At 40.6% G+C, this 26,025-nt stretch overlaps 2 protein-coding genes across 6 annotated transcripts; both read left to right on the top strand.

Annotated features, from left to right (window-relative positions):
• Positions 1 to 209: 209 nt before the first annotated feature.
• Positions 210 to 13,495, top strand: itgb2 (integrin, beta 2). 3 transcript variants are annotated; one of them, XR_013130419.1, is made up of 18 exons: positions 210 to 334; positions 3,831 to 3,927; positions 5,657 to 5,714; positions 5,904 to 5,995; positions 6,635 to 6,836; positions 7,000 to 7,170; positions 7,265 to 7,506; positions 7,671 to 7,829; positions 8,610 to 8,705; positions 8,819 to 8,908; positions 9,099 to 9,236; positions 9,756 to 9,943; positions 10,059 to 10,291; positions 10,397 to 10,613; positions 10,762 to 10,967; positions 12,298 to 12,464; positions 12,616 to 12,793; positions 13,369 to 13,495. XR_013130419.1 is itself a non-coding variant. In XM_077002450.1 (17 exons), exons 3-17 carry the CDS (start codon positions 5,660 to 5,662, stop codon positions 12,682 to 12,684), a joined length of 2,325 nt encoding a protein of 774 aa, XP_076858565.1. In that variant the 5' UTR covers positions 210 to 334; positions 3,831 to 3,927; positions 5,657 to 5,659; the 3' UTR covers positions 12,685 to 13,187. The 3 variants fall into 3 exon arrangements, 2 of the variants coding, with proteins under 2 accessions (XP_076858565.1, XP_076858566.1); XM_077002450.1 differs by lacking the exon at positions 13,369 to 13,495 and having other exon boundaries at positions 12,616 to 13,187; XM_077002451.1 differs by lacking the exon at positions 13,369 to 13,495 and having other exon boundaries at positions 319 to 334; positions 3,834 to 3,927; positions 12,616 to 13,187.
• A 311-nt stretch (positions 13,496 to 13,806) lies between these two features.
• vil1 (villin 1) lies at positions 13,807 to 25,539 on the top strand. 3 transcript variants are annotated; one of them, XM_077002448.1, is made up of 21 exons: positions 13,807 to 15,035; positions 16,603 to 16,730; positions 17,365 to 17,467; positions 17,593 to 17,667; positions 17,779 to 17,975; positions 18,331 to 18,439; positions 18,876 to 18,986; positions 19,209 to 19,411; positions 19,611 to 19,689; positions 20,592 to 20,690; positions 20,862 to 21,015; positions 21,138 to 21,238; positions 22,145 to 22,282; positions 22,449 to 22,607; positions 22,739 to 22,918; positions 23,249 to 23,394; positions 23,491 to 23,635; positions 23,762 to 23,950; positions 24,041 to 24,109; positions 24,512 to 24,658; positions 24,824 to 25,539. In XM_077002448.1, exons 3-21 carry the CDS (start codon positions 17,393 to 17,395, stop codon positions 24,935 to 24,937), a joined length of 2,490 nt encoding a protein of 829 aa, XP_076858563.1. In that variant the 5' UTR covers positions 13,807 to 15,035; positions 16,603 to 16,730; positions 17,365 to 17,392; the 3' UTR covers positions 24,938 to 25,539. The 3 variants fall into 3 exon arrangements, with proteins under 3 accessions (XP_076858563.1, XP_076858562.1, XP_076858564.1); XM_077002447.1 differs by lacking the exon at positions 16,603 to 16,730; XM_077002449.1 differs by lacking the exons at positions 13,807 to 15,035; positions 16,603 to 16,730 and having other exon boundaries at positions 17,353 to 17,467.
• Positions 25,540 to 26,025: the final 486 nt, after the last annotated feature.

Raw genomic sequence — 26,025 nt, 5'->3', positions numbered from 1 at the left:
ACCTTTTACCTGCTATTTGTGGACAGCACTTTGGTCAACTCTGGTTGTTTTAAATGTGCTATATAAATAAATTGGAATTGGAATTGGAAAGGAAAGGGGTTCAGATAGAGGTTTCCTGTAACAAACTGTTCCCTCACACCCTCCCTTTTCCTGTGCTTAAATTGTTTTACTTTCAGTTTTGAGTACAGTACTGCTTTCAATGAGGCTGGACAATATTTAGAATTATAGAATGTAAAAGTAAAAGTTAAACTCAGCAAATTAGTTTGGTAGCTATACTGTGATACTGGTTGCTTCTGAATTCATCCGGCTGTGAAACAACTTTTTTTGGCCTCTGGTAAGTGTTTCACTCCTAACCTTCCATAAACAACAGATAGCAGTGTTATCATCCTATAATGTGTTTGCCGTTATTGCTGGATATGAAATAGATTATAAATGAACAGTATCCTTGTCTCAGTACACACAGTGCAATTTGGAAATCTGAAAAACAGACCTGGGTCTGGCAGATGGCAGAATAATGCTACTTACTAGAATGCGTATTGCCAACAGTAATACACATTACTGCAAGTTTGGTGCAAGGGATATTGGTCTGGAGATGTATGCATCATGACGTCATGTGTTTGAGGGCATGCCGGAGGAAGCTGTGTCAGATGACAATAGGCTGGTGCTCTGTGCTTGCTTGCTTCACCTCCCTGCAGCTCCATCCCCCCACCCGCGAACCCCACCCACGCCCCCCACCCGCGCTGCTCCTTCTATCCACACAGCTGCAACGAATGAATCTGTGACAACACACATGTGAATGCTAAAACTCAAAGGCCCATATTCACACTACAGGAGGGAAACTGAAATGTACAAATTCTTATTCTTAATACAAAAATAAACTGGACTTCTCAGAACAAGTAAAGTAGCTGTTTTAAAAAGCAATGACAGCATGTCCGATGAAGAGCTTATGGAAGCTGATGCTTGCACACGTGGCTGAAACAGCTAAAACAAAGGTTGGCTGCACCTGCAAATGATGCTGTCCTTTAATGGCATCAGAGAGTAGACCCCACACCAGCAGCTTACTGACAGGACATCAGAGAGTAGACCCCACACCAGCAGCCTACTGAAAGGACATCAGAGAGTAGACCCCACACCAGCAGCCTACTGACAGGACATCAGAGAGTAGACCCCACACCAGCAGTCTCCTGACAGGACATCAGAGAGTAGACCCCACACCAGCAGCCTACTGACAGGACATCAGAGAGTAGACCCCACACCAGCAGCCTACTGACAGGACATCAGAGAGTAGACCCCACACCAGCAGCCTACTGACAGGACATCAGAGAGTAGACCCCACACCAGCAGCCTACTGACAGGACATCAGAGAGGTATTTTTACTCTCACTTTTGCTTTTGATGTGATAAAACCGTAACAGTGCAGTTCACACCCAGAGAGAGCAGGTCTCACCCCCGACCTTGTTGTGAGAAGCAGAGACCACCATTTGTGTCCACCATTTGACAACTGCTGCAGCTTATTACACACGCCATATGTCTGGATACATCTGGATGAATTTCTGAAAGGCTCAATAAACTGAAGGCGACTCATGGGGTGATGACTTGTGACCCACACTCACATCTGGAATCTCACCAACGTTTTGAAGCACATGACCACATCCGCTATGCTCCTGTGAACTGAGCCATTGGTACAAGAAGCAGAGCAAGATGTAGGTCTCGGGCAGTGGGTCTCGGGCAGTGGGTCTCGGGCAGTAGGTCTCGGGCAGTAGGTCTCGGGCAGTAGGTCTCGGGCAGTGGGTCTCGGGCAGTGGGTCTCGGGCAGTAGGTCTCGGGCAGTGGGTCTCGGGCAGTGGGTCTCGGGCAGTGGGTCTCGGGCCAAGTGGAGAACCAAGTGATCAACTGATCACTAATGGAGAACCAAGTGATCAACTGATAAACTCTGTTAGTTGTGTTAAAGCTCTGTGCATGATAAACTCTGTTAGTTGTGTTAAAGCTCTGTGCATGATAAACTCTGTTAGTTGTGTTAAAGCCCTGTGCATGATAAACTCCATTAGTTGTGTTAAAGCTCTGTGTGCATGATAAACTATTAGTTCTGTTAAAGCCCTGTGCATGATAAACTCTTTTAGTTATGTTAAAGCTCTGTGCATGATAAACTCTTTTAGTTGTATTAAAGCCCTGTGCATGATAAACTCCATTAGTTGTGTTAAAGCCTTGCAATGGTAATAGCAACTTCAATGCAGGACACAGAATGCATGTCAGGATTATAAATGAGATTACAAATAAAACAACAGGCTGCAACCAAGGCCTACTGTATGTGAATACAGTATAGAGATGAAACAGGGAGTCACGTGCCTCCTTCTGTGTCTGTGTGGTTCACATGAAAATATGTGTGACTGAGATACTTCCTCTGAGCTTACCATGAGTGAGGAAACGGGTCTCAGTTTGGGGTTTGAGGGTTTGAGGGTTCAGAACTCAGTGAGAAATTAGAAAATTAGGAAACTAAAGTCATGTTTTACCATTTTATCTAAAAGGCATCATGGCATGATACACGATATAAATGTCACTTTCTTCTCCATTTGGAGACTATGTAGTTAGAGATAACCTCCTTGCACTTTCAAATCCTAATTACTTTTTGTTAAGATATGGAAATGACAGAATAATCACTGTTTCTCCCTCATTTAAGGTTAACATTTTCAAGAGGATTACTCCTTATTCATGCTTATCCTCATTAATAATCAGTATGATTTACATTAGTCATCATGAATATTTCTCTATAATCTTTAGATGAATTTTAATGAGCAACTGATCAAAGCCATGATTCACGTGCACAGTAGGCCAGTCCCAGCCCACACACACACACACACGCCCACACACATACACACACACACACCCACACACACACTCACACACACCCACACACACACTCACACAATGAGTCCTGGTTTGAGTTTTACCCTCTTTCACTGGTCATTATACCAACCACATTCCTTTGTGTCTTTGGTGTAATAGCAGTTATAATGCCAACAGTGGCCTTTTAATTGATTTTAAAAGCAAGTATATTAGATAGATTCATGACAGAGTGATCTATTGCAAGTGTTTATTTCTGCTAATGTTGATGTTTATGGCATAAAGCCATTAAAATCCAAAGTCGTTATCTCTGAAAATTAGAATATTAGAATAAATTAGAAGACCAACTGAAAAAAAATATTTTTAATTGAGAAGTGTTGGTATGTACAGTACTGAAAAGTATGTACAGTAACTGCACTCAGAACTTAATCGGGGCGCCTTTTGCACGAATTACTGCATCAGTGCTGCATGGAGGTGATCAGTCTGTGGCACTGCTGAGGTGTTATGGAAGCCCAGGTTGCTTTGATAGCAGCCTTCAGCTCGTCTGCAATGTTGGGTCTGGTGTTTCTCATCTTCCTCTTGACAATATCCCATAGATTCTCTATGGGGTTTAGGTCAGGCCAGTTTGCTGGCCAATCAAGCACAGTGATACTGTGATTATTAAACCCAGTATAGGTACTTTTGGCAGTGTGGACAGGTGCCAAGTCCTGCTGGAAAATGAAATTTCCATTTCCACTTTTTGTATAGAATTACTGAAATAAATGTTGTGTGTATACGTGTGTGTGAGTGTGTGTGTGTGTGTGTGTGTGTGTGTGTGTGTGTGTGTGTGTGTGTGTGTGTGTGTGTGTGTGTGTGTGTGTGTATTATATACATACATGCCTATATATTGCAGAATTAAGTAGCAATAGCAAGTTTTTCTTTCACTTCTCTCTAACACTCCCCTCCCATCTTTGTCATAAGGCGGTTTAGTCTTTACTTCTTTCCTGTTAGCAGTTAACTACTTTGATCTGCACTGAAGCAACTGTCATCGGTGGCAGGAAGTCAACTGGTTCACATCGTTACTAATGATAAAACTACTTCAACATCAGTAAGTAAAGACAGAAAATTGCTTAATAATTCATGGACTTCTTAATGTTTTGTGATAGTAATGACTACCATCAAACTAATGCCAATCATCAGACTTTCATTTTTAAAGACTTTTATTGTTCTTTTTTTTTTTTTATCATCTTAATGTCAATATGTAGAACACGGTTTTAACATTTCATAATGGTACATTTATAAATGTTTCTGTAAGTGTAAGTGATTTCTTGCCTAGCCTATAATAATCATGGTACTCATGGCGCTCATATGTAACAGTGCATAGGTACTTAGTGAGTTCAGCTTTTAGCAAATGTGAAGAAACATAAAATATGTCACTCAATATGTATATGCCTCACATGTATCTAATGATATATCAAAATATACGCAATGATTTACACGAGCAAACTATAAACCGTTATGGCTGATCATTCTAAAGAACTCTAAAAAAAGAGGAAGCGTAAACATAGTTATTTCTGAGGAAGAAAGCTTGTCAGAGGGAGTAATGACAGGAAAGGAGGATGAAGCAACACATTTACGCACATATTTGGCAGCTTTAAGCTCCTGTGTGCTAAGACCTGCTGACCCTGAACTGAACTGCAGCCTCCACTTGTTATACTCATGCACTCAGAGTGTAACGGCATGTTGCAAAACTTGATCAGGACTTAAAGGGGCTTACAACGTATATAAAAAGTATATGGTAAACTAAGACTTGCAATCATAAGAGAGCATTTGAAAGAATGTTGGTGGGCTAGCAGAATAAGGCAACAAACCTTTTTAGCAATTAAACATTCAAATAATATGGTGTGTTTATGCTGATTTAATATTTAACATTATCAGCATTTTTAAATTCATTTAATCTGGAGGACATACTCGAAGGTTTTTTAGTCTTATATATAAATTTTAAGGGTGTATTTACACTGTGATGGTCACTGTGACTCAGCTATTGCTGTGCGTAATGTCTCAGTCATATGGGCTCTGACCGTCGTTTGGGTAGGAGGCCACTAACCAAACAGCAGCCCTACAATGGAACACTGACATTTATTTATATAGCAAATATTAAAGGTTAATTGGTTATACATCACTTTTCAATTATCTTACCTAAAAAATGGATATTTGACAAGGATCTAGTCTAATGTAAAGATACGTCTAGAGTTTGCTTTTCCAGGAATGGTTTAATTGTCAAATGTTTTATGATAGATACAACATGCACACAACATGCTACATACCATCCACAGAGTTCCTAATGAATTAGTGTTTCTTATAAAGTAATTGGCAAGTACAACTTGAGAATATGAATGTTTTAATGGATCTATCATATCTGATATTAAAAAAAGACAATGTAAAGAATTGCAGATACAAGAACATACTGCATATTAAAGTTGACTAATATTGACTAATACCAAGTTATTTAATTTGTGATAATAAAACAAAAGACTTGTCAAGAACAAAGTGAAAGATTTGTAGCTTAATATTATTATTAAGAAAACAATGTTCACTGCTTTCTTTAGACCATCAATGCAATTACATTAAAACAATGTCAATTGAAGTCAAGCTAATAAGACATTTTATTAACTTCATATGTTTGAAATACCAGGAAAACATTTAGCAATACATAGAATTTGTTTTTCCTTTCTGTATGCTCATATTTAGGAATTTGAGGCTACTGTATGAACACATAATAATAATGATTTTTTTAATTTAGTAACTAACATATGCAATATGGTCTGTTTGTTTAGAGAATGCACCAGGCACTGAGGCTGAGGATTATTCTCCTGCTGTCATTTGGAGCATATGGTAAAGTTTTATTGGATAAAAAGAGACCAAAATCTGTATGAAGTCTTTAAAAAAAGACACAGGGTCATTGATGCAAGGAACAAAAGTTGTTTCAGTACTAACAGGACCACCTTGTTGTGAATTATGTTAAATGTGAGTGAGTAACAGATTGCATTTACTTCCCTTCACTAAAACATGCTTTTGTATTAGTCTTCTCTGAGGATCAATGCATGAAAGCCTCAGTGACTACATGTGATGACTGTATCAAGTCTGGACCAGCCTGCGCCTGGTGCCAAGACCTGGTGAGTGCTGTGGTGAAGCATAATGCACCTTCTCCACCTTCTCCACCCTAACCACACTCCACTGCACTGAATTAGTCCAAGGTCCTTGCAAACTAATTAATGGTTTACTGTAAATACTGTGTTATTTTTTAATGGACAACAATTTGATGAGGTTCAGTGTTTAAGTGTATCAAACGTTTGCGGAGATACATGTGGTGCTGGGATGTGAAGCATGAAGTTTTGTTTTTGAATATTAACTGAAAAAAAAATAATGACTTGCAAAAATTATGGTGAATCCATATTGATCTGAATACAGTACAACTAAATGTACTTCACAGTAAATGTACTTTACATTGCACAAAAATAGAATTCCCATCAAACATATTTACTCTTATACATTTGGATTAACAGTATGGCATGAATAAAAAGAGTTTCAAAACAACTTGATCTGAACTTCTGTTACCAATTGGTGTATCAAAGCTAGCTTCCAGGTCAAATATGCTGGATCTAACCATGACCAACTGAACAGGCCAAACAATTTCACATCATGAAGCAAAGCAGTTCCACTCTCAAACACTACCAGACCTACAAATGAGCCTTTTCACCAGCACCAGGGCGAATGGTGCAAATGGAAATATCAACGTTATGTTTTGCCGACAGACCTTTATCAAGCCTGGGGAACAAGAAGCCGTACGGTGTGACACAGAGAAAGTGCTTCAGGCGAAAGGCTGCAAAGGGACCAAGATCATCAGTCCTACAAGCACCAACAAGAAGGACAAAGACAAACCACTGTCCAAGGGCCAAGGCCAAAGAGATCCGATCCAAATAAAACCACAAGAGATCACCCTTGAGTTAAGACCAGGTATACTAACCAAAATGACAATCCAAAGAGGTATCCAGTTGTTTCCTGCTACAGCTTATTTCCAACACACTACCACATGAGGCAGTACACTGGTGTGCTGGTTAATTCCACCTTCATCTGTTTTTTAATATGAAAAAAATATGGTTTAAACCTTTATCCCCAGGTCATCCATTTACGTTCGAGTTTAAGTTTCGAAGGGCGGAAGGTTACCCTATTGATCTGTATTATCTCATGGATCTGTCTTACTCAATGGAAGATGATCTGAAGAATGTGAAAAACCTGGGAATACAGTTACTTAACAAGCTGAAAAGTATCACAGGGCATGCAAGAATAGGTAAGAGGACATTATTAAGAGTGCAATAGAACATTCAAATCCCAACACTGTTCCAAGCCACCTGGTTAATGACTAAGCTTCCTTCACTGGGCAGGGTTCGGCTCCTTCGTCGATAAGACACTTCTTCCATTCACGGACACAAATGAAGAGAAGCTCAAAAAGCCCTGTCCTGACAAGGAAAAATATTGCCAGCCAGCATTTGGCTTTAAGCACGTCCTCAGTCTGACAGAAGACGCACAATTGTTCACAAACATGGTCTCTGCCCAGTACATATCTGGCAACCTGGACACACCAGAGGGAAGTCTGGATGCCATCATGCAAGCTGTGACCTGCGTGGTAAGACTCCTCATAATCATTTCCCTGACCCGATGGGAAGAGCTGGCATGTTTGCTCAAGGTCCTGTTGGTCTTGCCATTGATGGTCTAGTGTGTAACAAGCTCACTCTGTGCACAATGATGATGACATTTTGCAATGCCGCAAGATTTTTTTCACGTGTACAGGACCAGATCGGCTGGGGAAACAGCACACGGTTGCTGGTGCTAGCCACGGACGCCGGCTTCCACATGGCAGGAGATGGCAAGCTCGCGGGCATCCTCGAACCCAACGGAGAAACCTGTCAGCTGGACACCAAACACATGTACAGCAAGAGCAATGTTTGGGTACTTCTGATCACTATTCTTACACAGATGAAATTTCATGAATTAAGTATGACGCTCTGCTTTTACTTTTGAGACTCTGCTGAGAGGTATTATTTACCTCTATTACCTCTATTATTTACCCTTTATAAGGTACACCTGCTCTCTATTTGAATACACTAATCCACCACTCCTGGAAGTCCTGCTGTACTCTGACGTCCTGTACCATGTGTACTCTATATTCTGACAATGAGTCCTATACCCTTTACTGGCCTCTATGAGTGATCTCAATCTGATTGATAATACATTTATATCAACAATTCACTTGTTAATAGTACTTATACATGCATGCTTGAAGGCTGCATTAACTGAACAATAAGCATTTTAACATATACAAACTGTCTACAGCTCCTAATGAAAGAGGACGCTAGAAACATGGCACAACAGTGCAGAGACCAGCAAGGACAGCAGGCGTTTCATTTTGAAGCGAATAATATGGAATTAAAGAGGTCTGGTGGCCAGTCTGTAGAGTTACAAAGTAGGTGTACTTAGTAACAGTTTCACCTGATGGATGATGCAGACATTTGAAGTTCTGACTTTAACTGTTATGTCTCTGTCAGGATTACCCATCTGAAGTTCTGACTTTAACTGTTATGTCTCTGTCAGGATTACCCATCTGAAGTTCTGACTTTAATTGTCATGTCTCTGTCAGGATTACCCATCTGAAGTTCTGACTTTAATTGTCATGTCTCTGTCAAGATTACCCATCTGAAGTTCTGACTTTAATTGTGATGTCTCTATCAGGATTACCCATCTGTTGGTCAGATAGCCAGAAAGCTGGAAGAACAAAACATACAGCCAATATTTGCAGTCACAAAGGAAGTGAAAGATGTGTACAGTGTGAGTAACAGAACACTACACAGTACAGTCACCTGACAGTTGACTCACCTGACAGTACAGTAACTACTGTGAACTGCAGAGGTTCACAGCTCACAGCTGTTTTCCTTTTTTAGGAGCTCAGCAAATTGATTCCTAAGTCTGAAGTTGAAGAACTGAGTGCTGATTCAAGTAATGTGGTCAACCTGATTGTGAATGCATATAATGTAAGTATTTATTTATTATTTTTCTCTTTTTGTTTTAACAAAATATTACAACAATGCGATAGATGCATGCAATATAATTGGGAACAGCTACACGCGATTACATGCAGTGGTGAGAAAATCAAAATGTGAATTTATACGTGGAGTAAATTGTGTAAATTTAAGATTTAATGTGTTCACATATTCTTTACAGAAACTTTCCTCCAATGTAATTGTGACCCATGATGCACTGCCCGAAGAATTAACAATAAAGTACAAGTCTAGCTGTAGCGGAGGAGACAAAGTTAGTGAAAAGGAGGGAACCTGCAATAATGTCGCCATAGGAGATGAGGTAGGCTTACTACATGATCACAGACAGCACAGACACCTGATCAGACAGCACAGACACCTGATCACAGACAACACACACACCTGATCACAGACAACACACACACCTGATCCAAGACACTGCTAATAAGAAACATTTTATTGATTTAGAATGAATTGTAATTTAAATTTAGTGTTCAATTTATGTTTTTGGTTTTTCTTTTTGGTATGGAAATCATAATATTATCATAATCATATTATTATTTTGTCAATTGATCAAGAAGAAAACATTAGATATTATAGCAGTGTGATTTCTGCAAAGAAATCCCTTGGGTAGCCCTATTCTGGAGGAGGTTCTAGAGATGGAACAGATGGAAACTTATCTGACATTATTTGAGCTATAAGACCAGAGTAGATGTACCTGACCCAATGTTTTGTTTCTTTAAAAGTGAGACATTGCTGAGGTAGTGAGAGGTGATTATAAGGTTAGTCTGCATGCTGTTGTTACGTTTGTGCTGATTGGGGGCTGTGTTTTGTCCTCCAGGTGACATTTTATATAACCGTGAAAGCAGAATCATGTATAGACGTGAAGTCTTTCAACATCGGACCATTGGGCTTCCGAGAGAAACTGAAGGTCAATGTTAAAACCCGATGTAAGTGTGAGTGTGATAACGAGCACGACCTGAACGACCACTGCAACAAGCAAGGGCACGTCGTCTGTGGCACATGCAGGTAAGCCGAGACGACCTTTCACCCCACGCGCCGTTTGGTCCTATCCACATATATAAAAAAGGGTTCAACGGTGGGACTGATGCGTAGCGCTTCTTCACCCTCCATCGCCCCCTAGCTGCCAGAAGGGCTTCCTGGGACAGCGATGCGAGTGCAGCCTGGGGAAGAAGGACGAGGCTACGTTGAGGGCGCAGTGCCGCAAAGACAACGGCACGGAGTGCGAGGGCCGCGGGGACTGCGAGTGTGGGGTGTGCAAGTGCCACCTTACAGAGGGGGGCAACTATTACTACGGCCCTCACTGCCAATGTGATGATGAGCACTGCGAGAAGTTCCAGAACAAGCTGTGTGGAGGTAGTGCAACACACACACAGTCACACACACACACACACACACATACACACACACACAGAAGCCGGGCTGAGCTCGCGCACACACTGATGTGGCATTTCTGACCAGGCAATGGGAAGTGTCGTTGTGGTGAGTGTCAGTGTTCCGAGGGCTTCGAGGGAACAGCCTGCCAGTGCAAGAAAACCAACGATGCTTGTGTGACGGGCGAAAGCGAGTGCCATGGGCGGGGCAAGTGTCTGTGCAACCAGTGTGTGTGCCAACGGGACTACAAGGGGCCAAAGTGTGAAAAATGCCATACCTGCCAATTGCCATGCCAGGACGTTGGGTAAGGAACCCGTCTCAGCTGCCACGTCATGACAACTTAAATATATTAGTTCTATTCCTTACTAGCGCAATTTGCTCATATTACCGTTATCGTTAAAATGCTAATATATTCGGATCTCATATGCTAATATTCTCATCTCCATCTCCAGGAAATGCATTGAGTGTTTGGCCTTTGGAACGGGACCATTGGAGAAGAACTGCTCACAATCGTGCACCCACTTGCAGCAAAAGCAGGTGGAGAAGCTCATAAGCAGTGACTGTCGAGTGAAGGACCACGAGGGATGCTGGATTTTCTTCTCCATGAAGGAACTCGACGGATTTGACAAATATTATGTAGAAATCCTCAAGGACAGGGGTGAGGCCAAATAAATAACACATTAACACCATGAACCTGAGAGACACTGAACATAAACAGCAACTGCAAGCTGCAAGCGTTGTCAACAGTGTTGGGAATTACATTTTTTCTTACACCTGCCACTGTGGCTGGTGGAAGTAAAATTCTACCAGGCACTTCAGTTTTATTACCAGCCACCATTTTGTAATCCCAATTATGTCTTGGTTAAAAAAATCAACATCAATACACATGAATCACATGGAAATGGTTTATTTCAAAATCATACTTTTGGTGATTCATTTTTAGTGTTTTTTTATTTTCTGTATCAGACTTGAACAATGTCTCTTTGTCACTCTGGTTTCAATATCCTCCTTCTGCATCTGAATCGGAGTCAGAATCCAAAACACTGCTGACATCTACTACAGAAATCTACATCACCTACTTACCTACGTAGCCATAGCAACGGCAAAGCTGCATCCTAAACTACTAAACTATGAGCACTACTATACTACACTACTGTACTATTGTACTACACTACTGTACTTACTCTACTACTATACTAATGTAACAGACATCTCAGCATTATTTCATTTCGATAGAGTCCACTAGCTATAACATTTTCTAGCTAGTTACGGTAAATTGCTTAACGATCCTAGGTGGATGTGGCAGCCATAAATCGGAAATTAGTAAACACCTATACAAAATTAGTAAACATATCCAAAATTAGTAAACACCTATCCAAAATTAGTAAATACCTATCCGAAATTAGTAAACATACCCGAAATTAGTAAACACCTATCCGAAATTAGTAATTAATATAGCGTGAATTCCTATAATTATACATGCAATTAATTTTTGACAATTGTTTGTTTTGGACATTAGTATTTAAGCTACATTAGCTAACTAACTATCTGTAACTTGAGATTCACAACGAAGTCAATATTTGGACGGTTGTGGTTTGACGCAAACATTCAGCATTTCTTTGGCTTTTGGTGGTAAATGTTATTTTCTGTGTTAACCATGGCGTCTAATTGTTAATTGTTAAATCCCAGTGCGCCATGTCTCTGCCAACTGTGGCTTGTGAGTTGATCAAATTTACCTGCCACTTCATAAATTTACCATTTGGCCAGTGGCAGGTGTTAATTTCTCACCCAGATTGTCGATAGTGACCCAGTGCCACTTGAAGCAATATGCAGCTCAGTGTTTACCATTGTCTTTTAACTTATGCTATTTCCACGTCTGTCTTATATAACAGCAAATTGTGAGAATTACATACAATACATTTAACCTGCCTGGAGGGTTCATATACGGAGACATGGCGTCTCATTCGTCTGTGTGCGTCCTGTGTTAGAATGTCCTGAGGGGCCAAATGTGACAGCCATCGTGGGAGGTTCTCTGGCAGGAGTGGCACTGATTGGACTTCTACTGCTCCTCATCATCAAGGGCATCATTTATGCAAAAGACCTCAAAGAGTGGAAGAACTTCGAGAAGGAAAAGCAGCGCTCTCAGTGGGCAAAAGTATGTGTGGTCTTTAAATCCTTTAAATGCACCTTTCATATATTCATAAAATATGACAACGCCCTACTGATTTGCATGTACTGAATTTGATACAGTGTCACCTCAGCTATAGTGCTTTATGATGGAAAGTAATTTTCTGTTCCCACTGCAGGGTGACAATCCTTTATTCCAAAAAGCAACCACAACTGTTGCAAATCCAGCATTTACTGGAGACTCCTAAGGCAGTTGTGGAACACTGGAGGAAAGCCAAGCTTTGTACAGCGAATCCACTGTAGATGCACACAGTGCAGTTAACAATCCTCAAGGACATGCGCTATTACCCGAGTCAGGTGATCAGTGTTCCGCTTTAAACACCTGAGTCAGGTGATCAGTGCTTAGCTTTAAACACCTGAGTCAATTGATCAGTGTTCAGCTTTAAACACCTGAGTCAGGTGATCAGTGCTTAGCTTTAAACACCTGAGTCAATTGATCAGTGTTCAGCTTTAAACACCTGAGTCAGGTGATCAGCCTTCAGCTGTTGACTGCCCTTTGGGAACTGAGGCAAGAACCTCTTGAGGGCTAGATTAATATGTGGCAGTGTAATTATATTTTCTAATCCCTTGTTACATTTGCAAATGTTTTTAACATCACTGTTCAACATTTTGTTGTACAAAGTATTATTGCTGTGTGTTTGTAGCCATGTATGTTGAAGAAACCTTCTAAATAAACATATTTCCTACCTAATATATTTTAATGTTTGAACTTCAAAAAAATATATGAATATGCAGTAGATAGATCACATGACTTATAATTGAGTCATTTGTTATTTTGGATGCTTGTCCATATAATAAGCAGAATGTAAAAAATGCACTGATGATCTCTGGCCATAGAAATGTATCAGTTTGGGCCCCTTTGCAAACCACAGGGCAGGATTCTCACAAGAGCAGTGGCGTAAAGGTAATGGGTGTCCAAGACTACATACGCCCGAAGAGCAGGGCCACTGAGTCAGCTGGCACAGCTCTGTGGCTGTGAGCGCTGTTCTCCACCGCTCCCTCCACCTCTCCTTCTCCCCAGGCGGAGGTGGTTAATGAGTCTGAGGATCAGAAGGGATGCGGCAGAACACTGGAGACTGAAGTTCACAAAGAGGCAGTGAGACAGGCTGCCACTCTGCAACCAGGGAGACACACACACATACACAGAAACACTGTACCAGACGCAGGTAGGACTTGTTTATTCTTAAATACGGCTAAGCTGGCGGTAAGACCGAGGTTGAACTCAAAGCCATTGAAAGCCTTTGTTACAGTAATTAAGATGGCATTGCTTGTGTCTTTTGAGCAGTGCAAGAAGCCGGTGTCAGTGTAAATAATGCGCATGTTTTGATTTTATGAGCTCTGGAGCTACTAGGGAGTGTTTTTGTGTGCGTGTGTTAGGGTCATAGGTTGCTAAACGGCACACAAACCTTAAATCATAAATGCGTTCTAACCTCAGTTTCCCATGGAGCGCTCACAAGCAACGTCATTCACAATGGATTCAGTGTTGAGCTGCTGTGCACACTGGTCAGGACAAAAGCAGAAACTATTACACTGGCCTGAGGGAGCATTACAAAGGGCCACTGTACATCTCAACAACAGTCACATAAACCCACTTTTGGTATTCTGATTCCCACTCTGGAGCTCCAAATGCTGCATGGAGATTTTGATCATTTAAAAAAATTTTAAAGCCATTACTGAATTCTAAATTCAGATTTTACATGTTATTAATCAGTGTAAAACAGCTTAGGGATAATCAGTACACTTGTTTCTAAGAGGTTGCTAAAGTCATGTGAGGGCACCTTGTGCAAAGACTAGTCCAAATATATAAAAAGACCATTGTTTCTGCATTTCCAAGAGTTTATTAAGAAACGTTGACATAAAGGGAGAAATGGTGGATAAATAATTTTTTGGACACTTCAGAAATTAGTAGTTAACTAGAGTTAGGGTTAATTTTTTTTTTACCTAAGCATGCTTTGAGTAGTCTATTTACCATAATAATATTTATAATTTATTACAAACCTATTTATTTATCATTGTTTACACAACTTGTTAACAATCATATTTCAGCTGTAGGCAAAATAACATACGATGAGGTTCACTGTACCAGATGCAAGAGTAGACCAGAGTAGACCGGTTATATAACACCTTAGATATGAAGGAGTTAAACCTTTATGCATTCCAGATGGACTTTCATTCACACTTGTTTTGTATTTATTTTAGTTGAAACCCAGAGAGCAATGTTAGATTGTTGCTGCTTTCAACAACTATCCATGCTTGAATATCAAGATCTTCAGGCCAAACATGTGTAGGACTCTGCAGTTTCCAGGAAGGGTTTTGAAGCTGGGAGCTGCCGCCTGTGAAGGGGATGACACCATGCACACCTGTATGTAGATCCACTTCGCCTGCCATAAAAGGTCCGTTTTCTGGCTGCAGAAAGACAGCCTGGCCGGGAGGCAAAGTACAGGGGCTGTAAAGTAGGGAGGGAACAGGAGAGAGTCTCCGACACCATCTGTTCCGTCCCATAGCACCTGTCCGTCTCCACATCGCCGTCTCTCCGCAGGTGAGTCCCTCTCTGTGCTGCTGGGGAGCTCTGTCTCAATCAAGAAATAGTTGTAATTTAATGATTGTATAAAATATCACTGAATGTTTTACTGCTTTATGACCAGTCAAAATATAAATATACCTTTTTTTCATGTTTACCCAATGAGGTATGGTCTGCACCTACGTGAATTTAAGTTTTGCTTGGCAAAACATTTTGTTGTAGACTTTACTAGAAGCAATGTATAATTTTAGAGCTGTAATGCTACCACAGAGCTACGTCAGTGCTCTCTGAATGGAGGCGCAGCAAACAAGTCATAGCCATGACCAACGCTGACGTGTTTCTGGAGCGGCTGCTCCTCAGGGTTATGATTTAGCATCAAATTTTGCTCCGGGTTGGAGTCAGAAACAGTGTGACTGAGGTAAACTGTGACTGTGACTGGTTTAAATGATGATTTATTCAGAAAAAGTGTTGTGAGTAGAAATGAATTCACAGCTCTGGCAGCAAGCGAGTATCGTTCATTTAGGGTGTGGTTATGCTGGTGTGGTGCAGCTCTGATTCTGCTTAGAATCACAAGTGGAATAATGGGGACAATCTGAGAACACCTTAATGGTCTAACTTCATTTAATGGACTTTATTCTTCATAGCTTGTGAACCTACAAGGTGTATGTAAGAAGAGCTATGGTTTGTATTAGAACTTTATTTCAAAGCCCCAGTAACTGTGTTCCAGATAGCTTGGTCTGAAGGTAGGCAGAGCCCTGTACCAGCAGGAGGGTTGGTGGCAAACCCAGTGCTTGTCTGGCAAACCCAGTGCACTTTACGCAACCGCCAGACCACCTTACGTAACCGCCAAACACACTGCAGTAGAACACTGAACGATAAAGAATATATGGTATCCTGCAATGTCAGTTCTGAGATCAATTAGCTTGATTCTTGTTAAGATAACATCAGGTCTTACATATGGCACTGGAGGTAAATTTTTTATTTCCTTTCTCTGTTAGTACAGAGATTGGCATGCAGGGGTATAAGAACATTTCCTGTGTCAGCAACTTCACCTGTGACATTCATTACAGGCTGAGCAGAGGTAGTTTTTTTTTTCAATTAAACTTAGAGTCAGGTCCCTCACTTATTGGATTAAGTTAACCAGTACGAACTCAAGATCATCAGTCAAGTGATAAGCCAGTCTTATCATAATACTAAAGACTTCACGCTCACAGTTCACTTCACGCTCACAGTTCACTTCAAGCTCACAGTTCTGCCATTTGTGACATATTTACACAGAAAATGGTTTGTGGTTAGGTACAATGATACATAGGTACATAGGATACATACTCTGCACTCTTTCTGTGCAGACAGAACAGGGTGTAATGTCCGGTGTTATTTATGTTTCTGTCAAAAGACTCAGTAAAAGCAACAGAGAAACAAAGAAACATTACATAATTTTGTGTCATTTTGACAACCAAACCGCTTTGCTTTAGCTACAAAACTATTATAAGCAGTTGTCACCCAGTCAAAACATGAAATAAAACTGGAAGAAGTCAGCAGTGAAGCCCAATCCCTAAATAGTACCACACTACTTCCTCTGCAGCTCTGACGCTCTGGGGCTCTGAAGCAGGTGACAGTTACTAAGCGATGGTGAGCACATTGACTCAGGCCCACTCAAGCATTAATGACTCAGATGTTCTGCCCAGCCATCTTAAAACATCACTGAACATGGTGAGTGATGTGGCTTTGAGTGATGGGCTCAATTTATATCCAGCTAAACCCATGTAGTAGAGTATACTGAAACAGCTTGGCAGCATGTGCACAACCAAAAAAATCAGTGTGTGCAATTTTCTGATAATATTTCCTGTGCAACACATTCGGAAAGTATTACTTCCTCAAGACCGTTATGAACTGGAACGACCGAACTGGAAGGTTTAAGAGCACTGAATTGCTTATTAACTCATAGCATTTAAGTAATTTAGACCTTTGAGCCATTGTAATCCACTTAAGTGATAATTACTTACAGAAACCTGCAGACAAAAAAGGCAATGCCAGAAAATCTGAATTACAAGGACATTTCCACACAGAGCCCCCGGCTCAACACATTTACATATTTACATGAGACTGTGACTCTTAGACATGACAGCTAGCAAGAAACAAATAGATGTGTGTGCAGTAGATGGAAGTAATACTTTCATTTTCTGTCCTGTGAGCTTTACTAGGGGAAAGTAAATTAGACTAATTAATAACCATAATAAACTTAGTCTCATTATCCTCTATGGCACAAACTATTTTATTCTGGCAATAAGTGTATGTTTATTAAACACTGATTAAAGAGTGGTTTCCTCATTTTTCTGTCTTAAAGGTACGTCCCTCACTCTGAAGCTGACGCCATGCCACAAGTAAAGAGCGAAGTTCAAAAGGTCCTCAATAAAACCACACCAGGACTCCAGATATGGAGAGTTGAGGTGAGACGTGAATGTTCACGCAGAGCCAGTAAAGTGATTCCCTTGTCATTCGATGGTAGTTTTTTTCCCCCTCAGTGTGATTCTGTAACATACCACTTATCAGACATCTGTTTTATTGGGGTCAGAATATGGAACTGGTGCCCTGCCCACCTAAAACACATGGACACTTTTATGAGGGAGACAGCTATTTAATACTAAATGTAAGTATTTACTGCATGATATCAGGTAATGAATGAACTTAAAAGTGTCATTAAGTGCTCAGTAAAGTTTCACAGACTGGAGGGGGATAAAAACGTGTTCCGCTCTGTCAGACACAAAAGACGAGCAGCTCCTTCAGTTATGACATCCACTACTGGCTGGGCAAGGAGACCTCTGTGGATGAGCAGGGGGCTGCAGCCATATACACCACCCAAATGGATGAGCACCTGGGGGGCGTGGCCGTGCAGCACCGCGAGACGCAGGGCTGCGAGAGCTCCAAATTCCAAGGATACTTCAAACAAGGCATCATGTAAGATCCCTGCTGTCAAGGGTCAGATTAATGGTCTTGGTTTATCTTGGATGAAATATACATTTGCTTTTACCGTCCATGTTCAAACACCTGTGACTGAGCCTGACATGATTACGGTACTGTTTAAAGTCACATTAGCAGAGGCCTTGAGCCTTGAGTTCTGTTGCTCCACTGAGTGACTGATGACAATGGTCCTCGTAGAGCAGGTTCTACAGGCAATGTCTTCAAGACATTTATAGACCATAGCTCCGAGCCTTTTCTTCTGTATTTCTGAAATTAGCAAAATGTAAATCTAGAGATTAAACTGCAAGAGGAACAGATAACATGAAAAATTGCTAAATCCTCTTTATCTCAGTTACAAGAAGGGTGGAGTTGCTTCGGGTATGAAGCAAGTGGAAACGAACACGTACAACATCCGCAGACTTCTACATGTCAAAGGCAAGAAGAACGTGGTGGCAGGAGAGGTGAGAGGAGAGACACGCCTGCCCTAACACAGGAAACTCAACACGTCTCTCAGTTTACACACCCACGTGAAAGATTTTTTACACTTAACTTAAAAAACTTAAAATACACACACACACACACACACACACACACACACATATATATATATATAAATTATATATATATATATATATATATATATATATATAATTTATATATACTTTCACCATGGTGGTCTGAATTATTATAATTAAATTTGAAACACACATTAGTGGAGAACATAGGAAAATGGTGAAAACAAAGGTAAAAGTCCCGGCATTACACTATCCACTAGTGACGGAGGTGATTGGAACAACACCATGCCCTGCAGGCGATTTCCCCTCCAAGCAAAACCTACGTTGCAGAAAAGTAAGTTGCAGAAAAGCTCTGATCAAAGTTGCTTCCGTCTGTGCTCAGGTGAATATGAGCTGGAGCAGCTTCAACAAAGGCGACGTGTTCTTGCTGGACCTGGGAAGCGTCGTCGTCCAGTGGAACGGACCTTTGAGCAATCGCATGGAGAGACTTCGGGTAAAACATCAGTGAGAACATCAGTGAGAACATCAGAGGACTTCATGTCAGAATATATGAATAATATATCACTACTGTACTGGCAGACCAGAAGATTGATAGGTGTAAAAAAACTGTGCTCAGTCTAGCATGACATTTTCAATCTTTTGTATGTCAAAAAAAAAAAAAACACGTCTACATGATCCAGTAATAACTTGGTTTTGATGCCGGCTCTCTTGGTAGGGAATGAATTTGGCAAAGGATATTCGTGACCGAGAGAGGGGAGGCCGTGCACAGGTGGTGGTGGTGGAGGGAGACGATGAGAAATCTTCTGAGGAGGCCATGAAGTTGATGAAACAGGTCTTGGGAGAGAAACAGGACATTAAAGATCCCATTCCAGACGAGGTGGTGGAGGAGAAACTCAAGTCCAGCATCAAACTCTTCCAGTGAGATCACATTACAACTGAGGCTATTTAACCTGTTTATAAAAATACCTCCCATATGTTTTGTCAACGCACTTTTCCAGGTTAAAAATAAATTACAAACTTGCCCAGGAATTCATTACTCTACTAAAGTTTAATGCCAGTTCTGCTACGTTGTTGTGCCCTTTTTCAGTGTCTGCACTAAAATGTTTGCTTTGTGCAGTGTTTCCGATGCCGATGGCAACCTGGTGGTCCAGGAGGTAGCGGTGAAGCCTCTCACACAAGACCTGCTTAATCCTGAAGTAAGAGATAAGCCATAACACCAGACCAAACCACATGAAAGTCTGCTATTTAAAAACCACTGATGATACATGGTGTTTTATAAGTGTTATATATGGCATTATAAAACACCGGTATTAAATGTAAAAAAATGCATTTATTAGCTGTAAAGGACCCAACCTGCTAAAATATTTTCTATAAAAATTCCCGCAAAAAATTATTATTTATTATCAAATATGAAAAGCAAAACAGTGGAAACCTGTACCCATTCATATAATGAAGATCATTTCAAAACCTACAAGACAAGGCCCTAAACAGGCCTTCAGATTTCCATGAACTAAGAGGAACTCTAGAGAGCTCAATGTGCAGAGTCCATTTTTAACTGCAGCCTTGTGATTGCGCAGCTCCCAGAAGGCCATATGCACAGTTCAAAGGCATGTTCCATCAGTTCACTGCTTGTGCACAATTAAATACTAAGGTCCATAAAATAATGAGCAGACGATAAGGGTCCTTGGGTAATCAATAACAACATTACTGCAAAGCTACAGAAAAGAGAACTCTGTCCAAGATCGCTTTCTCATGGCAGGAACTGAAACAAACTTACTTCCTGTTTAAGGCAGTTCCCTGGCCCTAGACGTTAATTTTTAACTGTATGATCTGATGCGACAACCGAAGTTAAATTAAGAAGCAAAAGACAGACAAAGAGAAGTAAAACCACAAGAAACCCTCCTTACATTAGCATCTAGAAAAATACTTCATGTCTGTGAACATAGTCATGTTGTCAGGTACCACACGGCTCACCAATTAATAGATTAGTAACAACCATCCATGAGAAATGTCAGAGAAAAAGACACTATTTAAACAGGACCTGTGATGATTGAAGTTATGCTTATTACATCAAAAACACATCTGTTCTCTTTGATAGGACTGCTATTTGCTGGATCAGGGTGGAATACGGATTTTTATCTGGAAGGGCCGAAAGTCTTCAAAGACAGAGAGGACTGAAGCACCGGAGAAGGCTGAGGTGAGAGTTGAAAATTAAACGGAACTGAAGCAACGTAGTGTGTTAGTCACATGACCAAATGTGGTGACAGTGGAGTTCTGAATGTGGGTTTTTCCATAGACCTCATAATGACAGCAATACAGGTTCCTTATGCAAAGAAGCAGTTCCTAACCAAGTCTTCTTCATCTTCAGGCCTACAAAAAGGCTAAAGGGTATCCTCCGTCCACATATGTGGAAATGGTGAATGATGGCTCAGAGTCCTCCGTATTCAAACAGCTGTTCCAGAAATGGACCGTGAAGGGGCAGACAACTGGAATGGGCACCACACACAGCCGAGGCAAAATAGGTGAGCTAGGGGGAGAATTCTGGTCTATGGCACCAGTGACAACCACACGTGATGTCTCTGTGTAAGCAGAAAAAAAAGCTAGCCTTTTTAAAATTTAATTTGTGCTTTAATTTTCACATTAGCCAAAGTGGAGCAAGTGAAGTTTGATGCCACATCAATGCATGCCAGGCCTGACATAGCAGCCCAGCAAAAAATGGTGGATGATGGTTCTGGTGAAGCAGAGGTCAGTGATATATTAAGAAATGTAACTGGAATGTTAAAAATTATTCAATGCATTTTGCCTCCTTCCAATTACTCTTTTGATCAAAGTTACCAAAATACATCAAATTCAAAGACTAAAGAACAGACTCAGGTAAAAGGCAAAGGCAATAAATAAAGTTGCAGGAAATGACCCGAGTTAGAACACAGCACAGAAGGCATGGCCTGAAACATGTAAAAAAAAAAACTATTATAGCTCAATTCTCTACATTGTAATGTCATTGATATTGCCTGCAAATTTAACCTTTAAGTGCCGTTCGTGTGTTAAGGGGAAAGAGGTGTGTCAGGCACTCCCAGCAGTCCCGGGGCCGACCACCAGAGGTCTCTAGCCCCTTTAGGAACTCTCTCCTTCAGTTTGCAAGGGTTGTCCTTATCTACTGTAATTCTGAGCATGTTGTCTTCTGTTTTTCAACACATACCTGCTTTTGAAGTTTTGCTCTGTGTTCATTTTGCTTTCACTTGGTATCTTGACTGCTCCTTAGACTCATGCACCTTCACCTGTGGCACTGATTTAGATTTTTGATGGTCCATAAAACCTTGCAAATGGACTCTACCGGTTCATCGGAAGAACAATTCTTACACGAGACACACTGAATAAAACCTGACAGCAATCTTGAGATCTCATCAGGCCATAACAACATATCAGATATGTGCTGTCATAGTTTATGACAAGTTGTTTTGGTTGTCATTATTTTCATCCTGGATCCGCCATGTGGGCGATCAGTCAGAATGTTTTCATAAAACACAACTGCTGTTTCTTTGTTTGGCATTAAATCATTGGGAGTGTCACCACTATTGTGTCAGGGGGGAGGTAGATGTGTGTAGGATTCCAAAATACCTGCGAGTAGATGTGTCCTCTCTCTTCTTTTAGATATGGAGGATAGAGGACAATGGGTTAGTCCCCGTGGACCGAAAGTGGTTGGGCCACTTCTATGGTGGTGACTGCTACCTCATCCTCTACAAATATGAAGTTAATGGGAAAATGCACTACATTCTGTATATGTGGCAAGTAAGTGCATATGGTATTTTTAATCTCTCTCATTCTCTATATGTGTGTGTGTGGGAAACAGAACAATCCACTGAGCAACAGATGGCCTGAAAACTAATCACAGTTGGTGGCTGGTGAGCCATATATATACATTCTGTACAAACAGGAACTTCTTAATGTGTCGCAGGGACGTCATGCTAGCACAGCAGAGCTGACGGCGTCTGCATACCAAGCAGTCATTCTGGACCAGAAGTTTAATGGCGAGCCAGTACAGGTCCGAGTGCCTATGGGAAAAGAACCCATGCATCTCATGGCCATCTTCAAGGGCAAGATGGTGATTTATGAGGTGGGTCCAATGTATCATTCAGCCCAACAGTAAAGGCTGAGAATCTTTTGAAACCTCTTACGGTGACACAAATCTTCCTTCTAAAAAGTACCTCGTGAAATAGAACATCTGAAGTTCTGATTGCTCCACAGGAAGGAAGCTCCAGAGAGGGTTCCAACAACTCTCAACCCAGATCAAGACTGTTCCATGTTCATGGTTCTAATCATTTGAACACACGTGCCATAGAGGTGCCCGTCCGAGCGTCCTCTCTGAACTCCAACGATGTCTTCGTGCTCAGCACGATCAACTGTTGTTACCTGTGGTATGGAAAGGTCAGTGTCACTTACACCATAGTCTAGATTCCTGCTATGAGGAGATCACCAGCAGTATTTGGATTAAAAAACTCAAATTGCTTATACCTATGTCTAATAATAATAATAACAAAGATTCTAAGATGTGAATCACTCCAATGTTCTTATATCAAATTTATTTAAAGCTTATTTTTTAATATGACCAGCTATGTTTTCATTTCATTTTCATCTATGAGTGCAGAAACAGCAGCATTCACTGCAATGTCAGGATTTATCATCTGTGAAAGTGATGAGACGTTTTAACATGCAAATCCAAATAAAATCATTCTCCACCTCATCTTGCCCCTGCAGGGCTGCAGTGGAGATGAGAGAGAGATGGCCAGATCCTTGGGTGACCTCATTTCCAAGAGGGAGAAGAACGTGATAGCAGAGGGTCAGGAACCTGCCGACTTCTGGGTGAACTTGGGAGGAAAGTCACAGTACGCCAGTGGCAAGAGGTGAAATGTCAAAACGCAGTCAGTCCAACACTGCACGAGTGCACTGCTGAAACATGACACTGTGATTAAGCTCTGTGTTTCTGTGATTGTGAACAGACTTCAGGAAGAAAACAGCCAGATCACGCCACGTCTGTTTGAGTGCTCTAATCAGACCGGTACATTCATTGCAACTGAGATTTCAAACTTTAATCAAGATGACCTGGATGAGGATGATGTCATGCTGCTGGATGCCTGGGACCAGGTCAGTCACAATCAGCCACTTCTCAAGGATTCTGGCTTTCATTAACATCCAGACCATAACAGAATTTCATTCTGTTGTTTGGAGACACCTTGCTTATGAGAGTGAAAACCATGGTTTATTTCTCAGATTTTCCTGTGGATTGGGAAAGGAGCCAATGACACGGAAAAGAAGGAAGCTGTTTCCACGGCGCAAGAGTACTTAAAGTCCCACCCCGCTGGGCGGGATGTGGATACACCCATCATAGTGGTCAAGCAAGGCTTTGAACCCCCCACCTTCACCGGCTGGTTCCATGCATGGGACCCTCACATGTGGAGTGTGAGTGCCTTTCTGTCACTTTCAGAACTGACACTGGTCAGGATTTGCACTTGACAACAAACAGAATTTAAATGTTTTCTTCTTTCGCAGGATGGAAAGTCCTATGAACAGCTGAAGTCAGAGCTTGGAGATGCAACTGATATGATCAAAATTACAGTGGTGGGTATCTTTTCTTATTTTAAATATTCCTAATTTTATCCAGCAGGTGGTCTTGGTGAGCAACTGTAGAACAGATCTAGGAAGTAATAATAGCAATACTGTAATAACATCAACCATAATAATAATAATAATAATAATAATAATAATAATAATAATAATAATAATAATAAGAAGAAGAAGAAGAAGAAGAAGAAGAAGATTTGTATATATTAATAATTAATAATAATGAGTTGAATTTATTTATCAATCATGTGCCGTCTAACATTATGTAAGCAAATCAGCCTCAAAATTTAAATTAAAATGTAAATGCAAATTTAGGTTTACATGGCCATTTTAAGTATTACATTTTAATATTAATTTTGAGACCATATAACATAAGCCAAACTGTATTTGTGAGTACAGGATATGGCCAAGCCTAACTCTCAAATCAACGGCAAGGATTCAGCAGGAGCCATGTCCTCGTCCAGACTGCCGACCTTCCCAGCAGACCAGCTGGTGAACTGCGAGATAGATAAATTACCCGAGGGTGTTGACCCATCCAGAAGAGAGGTAAGTGCATCGCATTTGTATAACAGAAACAAAAAAGATCTTAATGAACACAAAGCTTAAGTCGTAATGAGTTATCCTTATTATAATAATGAGACAATTAATTATTAAGATGAGCAGTGTAAACTGTTGAGCTCGTTAAGCTCCTCTCACTGTTTGTGTCCACAGGAGTATCTCTCAGACAAAGACTTCAGTCTGGTCTTGGGCTATTCACGACAGAACTTCTATTCCATGCCCATATGGAAACAGAAGAACCTGAAGAAAGAGAAGGGCCTGTTTTAGGAGACCGCAAGATCTTACCAGTATGACAGAAAGCTCTGAGTGTCTGAGTTAAAGTATGACAGAGTGACACTACCATACAGATGACTGAATTTTACATCTGTTTGTTTACATGTAATTTCTTTATTTAAAATACACATTAAATAACTATTTTACAATCAAAAACATGAGGCTGGATAAGTCGATTTTGAGAATCATTTTCTTTTAAACAAATTGTACAAGGATCATTATATAAAACAAAAAAAATACAATATTCTAATATGCTATTCTTTTAATGAGAAGCCACTGGGATAACAGAGGTTGGTTAGTTGAAAGGCAGCTGTCACACCTTTGTTTTTACCTGCATAATCTGGCGTATCCACTGTAGCTCTTTAAGTGCTTGTATTCTTTTTTATTATATGAAGCAGTCTTCTAAGTGTTGAACAGTCATTTTATGCCCAAATATAGTAATATACACTAGATAATATTGAGTTTCTGATGTTAACATTAAATAACATGATGTGCTAATATCTTCTAGTGACATCTAAACATTTGTTGCTCAGTGTGTATAGCCTGTATTCCACTTGCCATGCAGTCACTAATAAAGAGTACACATGTTTATTTAATTTGTATTATTCTATTTTAAATAAACTCAAAAGTTTCTACATAATTAAATATGTAGGTTACTTTATAATTCTACAGTGGTGGGAGCCTGACAAAAAATTTTAAGTGATCTAAATCACCACTATATAGTAGCACAAGGCTGGTTCACTAGTCTAGTCTAGTTTTCTAGTCTTTTGGTACATCCCTACCAGGGATCTCCACCATTTGACACAGTCTGTCAGGCGATGTGAAATGTGCTGTGCTATAAGAGCTTTAAAGTAAATTCCCGTTGACAGTCTTGCTTGGGCCCGAAAGTTTCATGTGGACGTCATTTGAATTTCCTCTGTGGCAGACAATCCTTGTGTTAGGTCATATAGTATATAATATAGCCACACATCAAAGCTGTTTCTGACAGCTGACTGGTTTATACTTGACGCGTCGCGAGCTGCGCGGGTTCGCGAGGCGAAAATGACGTAATCGCAGTGGCTCCGCCCGTGCGAGAGGACCTC

Source organism: Brachyhypopomus gauderio, chromosome 4, assembly GCF_052324685.1.
Source record: "Brachyhypopomus gauderio isolate BG-103 chromosome 4, BGAUD_0.2, whole genome shotgun sequence".
Lineage (NCBI taxonomy): Eukaryota > Metazoa > Chordata > Actinopteri > Gymnotiformes > Hypopomidae > Brachyhypopomus > Brachyhypopomus gauderio.
The sequence above is the reverse complement of the archived record's forward strand: the minus strand, read 5'-3'. Positions and strand labels throughout refer to the sequence as shown.

Bases quoted from the DNA above. Each gene is read 5' to 3' on its own strand.
- vil1 (XM_077002447.1), top strand. From the start codon at position 17,393: ATGCCACAAGTAAAGAGCGAAGTTCAAAAGGTCCTCAATAAAACCACA. The intron at 19,412-19,610 runs GTGAGATCACAT...TGCTTTGTGCAG, and splicing joins TCCAGCATCAAACTCTTCCA to TGTTTCCGATGCCGATGGCA. The intron at 22,919-23,248 runs GTCAGTGTCACT...TTGCCCCTGCAG, and splicing joins GTTACCTGTGGTATGGAAAG to GGCTGCAGTGGAGATGAGAG.
- itgb2 (XM_077002450.1), top strand. From the start codon at position 5,660: ATGCACCAGGCACTGAGGCTGAGGATTATTCTCCTGCTGTCATTTGGA. The intron at 9,944-10,058 runs GTAAGCCGAGAC...ATCGCCCCCTAG, and splicing joins GTCGTCTGTGGCACATGCAG to CTGCCAGAAGGGCTTCCTGG. The intron at 10,614-10,761 runs GTAAGGAACCCG...CTCCATCTCCAG, and splicing joins TTGCCATGCCAGGACGTTGG to GAAATGCATTGAGTGTTTGG.